Source organism: Geospiza fortis, unplaced genomic scaffold (genome assembly GCF_000277835.1).
Source record: "Geospiza fortis unplaced genomic scaffold, GeoFor_1.0 scaffold408, whole genome shotgun sequence".
In the NCBI taxonomy this organism is placed as follows: domain Eukaryota; kingdom Metazoa; phylum Chordata; class Aves; order Passeriformes; family Thraupidae; genus Geospiza; species Geospiza fortis.
In genome coordinates, this window is record NW_005054330.1 from 416846 (window position 1) to 422483 (window position 5638).

Here is a 5638-nt window from a genome sequence, read left to right on the forward strand (position 1 = left end):
TGAGCCCATTATTCCAGCCCCAGCACAATTCCTGCTCCCCCGGCCTTGCCTGGGGGAGGGTCATCACTGCAGGGCTGGAGGAAGGAGCAGGCAGGATCTGCCTTTGGTCCTGAAGTTGGAAAATATCCCAGGAGCCTGGCTCCCTGTGCACACCACAGGGCCATGGGCTCTAGGGACTGGGGAGCTGTTCCAGATATGAAAGTAGCGCCTGCAGTGCTGAGCTTGCTGGGGACAGTGAAAAGGCAGGAGGGAGCAGACAGGGAGTGGGGCACGGACTGAGCTGCTCCAGGCTTGGGGTTCAGGTCGCTCCCTGCAGGGGAGCAGCCCCTGAGCAGCAACGTGGGGCTCACACAGAGCTCAGTTTGCTCCCTGCTGCCCCACCACAGGGAACTTGGCACGGCCTGACCCTCCCTGTCCTCTCTCTTTGTGCCTGAAGGTCTGAAGACACCCAGCAACTGTGAACTGGTGGTGGGGGGTGAGCCCCAGTGCTGGGCTGAGGGCCGGTGCCTGCTCTTTGACGACTCCTTCCTGCACACGGCGTTCCACGAAGGTGAGTTCAGTGTGTGGGGCCTCGTGGTGCTGGGGACTGGTGACAAGTTGGGGTGGCAGCCATGCCCAGTCCCTTCTGCTGCCCCAGCATGGCTGGAGTCCCTGTGTCCTGGGGGGCTCAGGGCCCTGGCCTGCCCCAAGTGGAAGCATTCCTGTCCCTGGCATGGTAGGGCTCCCCATGAACAGGCTCCCTCTGCCTCAGGGTGCTGGGACATCCTGACACCCTTTCCTGGGACACCCCTGAGCCCCTCAGCCAGCCCATGGCTCACTCCCATCCCAACTTGCTCGTAGGCCCAGCACAGGGCCTGCTGATCCTCTCCCCTCATGGCAGCTCTGCTTCCTTCCCCGCCGAGCTCTGCAGGGCAGCTCTGGCTGTGGTGCCATGGCCTCCTGCCCTCAGAAATCCCATTTGTCACCCAGGCAGGGAGCAGAGTCCATTGCCAGCCCAGCAAGGCAGGAGCCCCGACCTCCACGCTGCTGAGGGAACAGCACATACAGTCGTGCCCTTCAGCCTGACCAAGGGTGTTTGCAATTGCCCAGATCCCTTCCTTGCTCTGTGTGCAGCCCTGCTGCAGCTCGGTGCTGACAGGCCAGCAGGGGAGCAGCCTCGCTGGATTGCTGGATGGTTCCTCCTCCCTCCTGATGGGGCCTGTTCCGCTCCAGCTCTCCCGGATTACCCGGCATTAGTCGCCCGTGGCATGAAAGCATCAGGCAGAGCTGTTCTACACAGGGGAGCGTGCAGAGAGAGTGGGAGAACAAAAGCTGTTGCTTCCACATCAGACCTGCTGCGGGATTGGGAAGTAGAGCTCCATGCAGGGCCGGGAAGGCCGGAGTGGCGCAGCAGCCGCTCCCTGCACAGATCCAGGACTCAGCCTGCAAGGAGGCCTCGCCTCAGGAATCCTCCATGCCCAAAGCAGGCCTGGCTGGGAGGAGCATGCCCCATGTCCCTGAGTTCCCAGTAAGCAGCTGTTTACTGGGAGGCACTGGGGAGGTGCCTCCCTGCCCTCCATATTGGAATATTACCAATATAGCCGGACGGGACGTGCCTGGGCTCGTCTGGCCCTTGCTGCTTGACCAAAAGGCAGCAACTGTGGTGTTTTCACCTCAGAGACACCTTCGCTGGCTGGATGCTGCAGCTGAGCGCTTGGGACAAGTCCAGGCATGCAGGAGCTCAGGTTTACCTCTGGTGGAGAAGCTTTAAGGCAAGGGTGAAGGAAAGGAGTCAGTTCTGCTGGAGGTTTTGATCCAGAGCTTTATTCCTGGCCCACAGGCCTCTGAATCCAGCAACAGCTCTAACAGAACTCCATGAACTGTGTGTTTGCTGTTCCTTTTAACCCCGGGCAGAGGAGGAGGGAAGGGGCACAGAGGGCTACCAACCAGGTAGCGGGGGTAAACCTTAAGGGATAAATGATGGATGGCTCAATATCCTTCAGGGGTGGAAGGCATCTTTTGAACTCTGCCAATCACTCAACACCCTCTTGGAATGCCAGGACTGACAGGCAGCACTCAGCAGGGCTCAGGGTGGGGGAAAGGAGAGGTGATTGACACATCTGGAGAAGGACTGGGGTGTCACAGACATCTTTTATGAAAAATCCTTTCCTTAGGATTTTTCCTCCTGAGAAGCCTCAGGAACAAAATGTAAACAATGGTTATCTGCTGCTGTGGAATGCAATAGGTAGATCTTTGATTGGCCCATGTTGGTTGTTTCTAATTAATGGCCAATCACAATGAGCTGGCTTGGACAGAGAGTCCGAGCCACAAGCCTTTGTTATCATTCCTTCTTTTTCTGTTCTTAGCTAGCCTTCTGATGAAATCCTTTCTTCTATTCTTTTAGTACAGTTTTAATGTAATATTTATCATAAAATAATAAATCAAGCCTTCTGAAACATGGAGTCTCTTCCCTCATCCTAAGACCCCCGTGAACACAGTAACACTGGGGAAACTGAGGCAAACCATGACATCACACTGCAACATCCCCAGGTGCCCCGGAGGAAGGTTTGCTGGGGTTGCACTGGGGAGGTGCCTCCCTGCCCTCACTGTGTGTTTCCACCCACCCAGGTGCCCCGGAGGAAGGTCCCCGTGTGGTGTTCATGGTGGACCTGTGGCACCCCAACGTGGCGGCGGCCGAGCGCCAAGCCCTCGACTTCATCTTCGCGCCGGGACGATGATGGCGCTGCCCGGCCTGGTGGCTTCAGGGCAGCTCGGCTGGGGCCCTCTCCCGGCTCACGGCCTCGGTGCTCCCTCCCGGGGGTGTTGTAAATGGAAACTGTGACGTGTATCCGCGCCCATCTCCTTCCTCCATCGTTGGCTTCAGGGATTCTTTTGCAAGCGCCGGCGCCTCGGCCCCGCCGGGGCTCGCTGCCCCCCTGCTCCGTCGTGTTCTGTTGCTAACTGTGTTTTGCGGTGTTCAGAAGTAGAGTAACAAACCCAAGGGTGCTCGTTTGAATGTAATGTAAAAATTTTCTTGTGGTCATCAAAGGAACAACACACACACACACACACACACACACACATACACCATAACAGCCAACCAGCCTGCCCTGCCCGGGATGGATGGACTGATGGACACTGGGGGCTGCCATGGGTGCTGTGCTCCCCCCAGACTGGGTGTGATGGGCTGGGCAGGGCACAGCTCTGCTCACAAAGAACCCTCCTGGGGCTCCTGCTTTCTCCTCCATGTGCCAGCTGGGGCTCCCCAGCCCTCCTCCCCTCAGAAACCCCTTTTGGCACCCAGGCAGGGAGCAGAGTCCATCGCCAGCCCAGCAAGGCAGGAGCCCCGACCTCCACCCTGCTGAGGGAACAGCACACACAGTCGTGCTCTTCAGTCTGATCAAGGGTGTTTGCAATTGCCCAGATCCCTTCCTTGCTCTGTCTGCAACCCTCAGTTTTCCCAGCTCCCAGCTGGGAGGCCCTGCAGGGGCAGGGATGCTGTTTGGGAACAGAGGATGGAGGTTTTGTCTGTCTGTAGGAAGAAAGGAGGTCACCATTCCTTCTGCTGCTCCATCTTCTCCTTTGCTCAAGTCAGGGCAGGCACACACAGCGGCAGCTCCCATGGACCTGACACCACAGGACAGATTCCCAAGGGGGGGTTAATTCTGCAGCCTGAGCAATGAGGTCCTGCCCACCCAGGGACCACCACGCTTTTCCTGAAGTCCCCCCATCTGTTTGGGGTCTGGGGGCTGGTTTATAACACCCCCCCAAAGCACAGTGTGTGGTGGATGCTCACAGCTCTGCCTGGGGACCCTTTGCCTCTGTGCCCTGCTCGGGAGGGACCAGCCCTGTCCCCCAACAACTTCTTTACAGACTTTTCAGTGAGTCGATTGCAAGAGGAGGCAGAGATTTCAAATACATCTGAGATATTTTTTACACCCGTCTTGTTACAGACTACCTGAAGTGCATGATTTCTACACGCATTGGCTACCTGGACACAGGCCCTGGGGAAGCAGGCTGGCTCTGTCCAAAGGTTGGTAACATTCATACAGTGGATAAGCAAAGATTATCAATAAACAGTTGTGCTGAAAACAGAATGGGCTTTGCCTGCTGTTATAACAACTCCAGGGTCAAGCAAACACCGGAGGGTTGGGTCCTGCTTATCTGGTGGGGAGAAGTGGCCTGGAAAGAGCAGGAGCTGCAGTGTGGGAGGGGGCACGGGCCTGTTTGCCAGGGATACAGTGAGCATGGCTAGGGCTCAAAAATACCCAGCCCATGGAAACTCTGTCCTGACCAGTCACAGCATCCCAGGCCTGGATTTGGCCAGGTTGAATGGGGCCCTGAGCAACCTGGTCTAGTGGGTGAAGCCTTGTCCATGGCAGGGACTTGCAAATGGATATTTGAGGTCCTTTCCGACCCAAACCATCCTGGGATTCTGTGATGTCAGTGGAGGCCAGGCTGCCATGGAGCACAGGGAGCATCTCCCATAGCCTGGTGGTGGGGGACAGCTGTGGGTTCCAGCCCTGCTGCCTGGCCCAGAGCAGCAGAAACTGTCCCCAGCCATCCCCAGGAGCAGCTGCAGGCCCAAAGCTCCACACAGAAGCCATCAGCTTTGCCAGAGCATCCACAAACCATTTCAGGAATTCCTTCCAGCTGCCTGCGCTGATTCATCAAAGGCAGCAGCTTCCCAGGAGCATCTCCAGAGCAGAGGATGCTGCTCAAATCCCACCCAACTGCCTGCAAACCAATGCCTCACCCCCTTAAGTACAAAGCCAGCTTGGCAGGGCAGGAATTGCTCCCCATTAGCCCCCCTGGCAGCACTCAGACAGGCCCAGCTGATGGAGCAGATTAAAAATGTCCCATTTTTAAGCATCCTCTCCAGCACAGCCATCATCCTGGGGGCCGGGAGCTCTCTGTGTGCTGTTCCCTCCTGACAGCACAGGGCTGGGTGGGTAGGCAGGGGCTGGGTGGGCAGATTCAGCCCGAGCAGCTGAAGGAGCAGAGCCAGCCCAGCTGTTCCTGGCTGGCAGACGGCTCAGCAGATTGCAGAGCAGGATCCCTGATGGCAGCAGGCAGGAGCATCCATCCGCTTTGTGCTTTGCTGCTGTGCCAAATCTCCCTCCTGTCCCTCTCAGGCTTCTCCTTCCACTTCTCTGTGTTTCCTGCTAGAGCACACAACCACTTCCCAAGCACCCAGGCAGGATCCAGGTGGATCTCCCCGAGGAGCAGAGCAGGCTGGAGCTGCTCCTGGTGCTCCAAGGCTTCCTCTCCTGGGAATTGCAGAGGGAACCCAGATCTGCTGAGGGCACAGAAGGGACAGGCAGAGCAGCATCTCCCAGAGGAGTCACTTGGCTCAGCTGAGCAGGGATCCCAGAGCACACAACCCTCATCCCTCCTGCCTTCTCCCACCCTGATATTCTTCCTCGTGATGTTCCCTGTGCCCCCTCCAGAACCAGAGCAGTGGAAGTGCGCAGGGAAGTCACCAGGGAAGCAGCACCTTACCTTGTGCCATCTTCCACATGGGTGGAACTGAAACAGGAGGTCACTAGGGTGGCTCCAGCTCAGGCTTCCCAGGGAGTTTCACTCCTACGCTGCCAACAGGCTCCTGACAGTCCTTCCATGGCCAGGATGGGAGCAGTGCCACACGACTCTGCTCCTG

The 5638-nt window shown here is 57.6% G+C and overlaps 1 protein-coding gene across 1 annotated transcript in view; it reads left to right on the forward strand.

Moving 5' to 3' along the window:
• LOC102037045 (aspartate beta-hydroxylase domain-containing protein 2) overlaps positions 1–4076 on the forward strand; it is an 8885-nt gene extending 4809 nt beyond the window's left edge. The window contains exon 3 of the mRNA XM_005421515.2: positions 2608–4076. Coding sequence (XP_005421572.1) covers positions 2608–2717 — 110 coding nt within the window. The 3' untranslated portion in view covers positions 2718–4076. The remainder of the gene's footprint in view (positions 1–2607) is intronic.
• The last annotated feature ends 1562 nt before the right edge of the window (positions 4077–5638 follow it).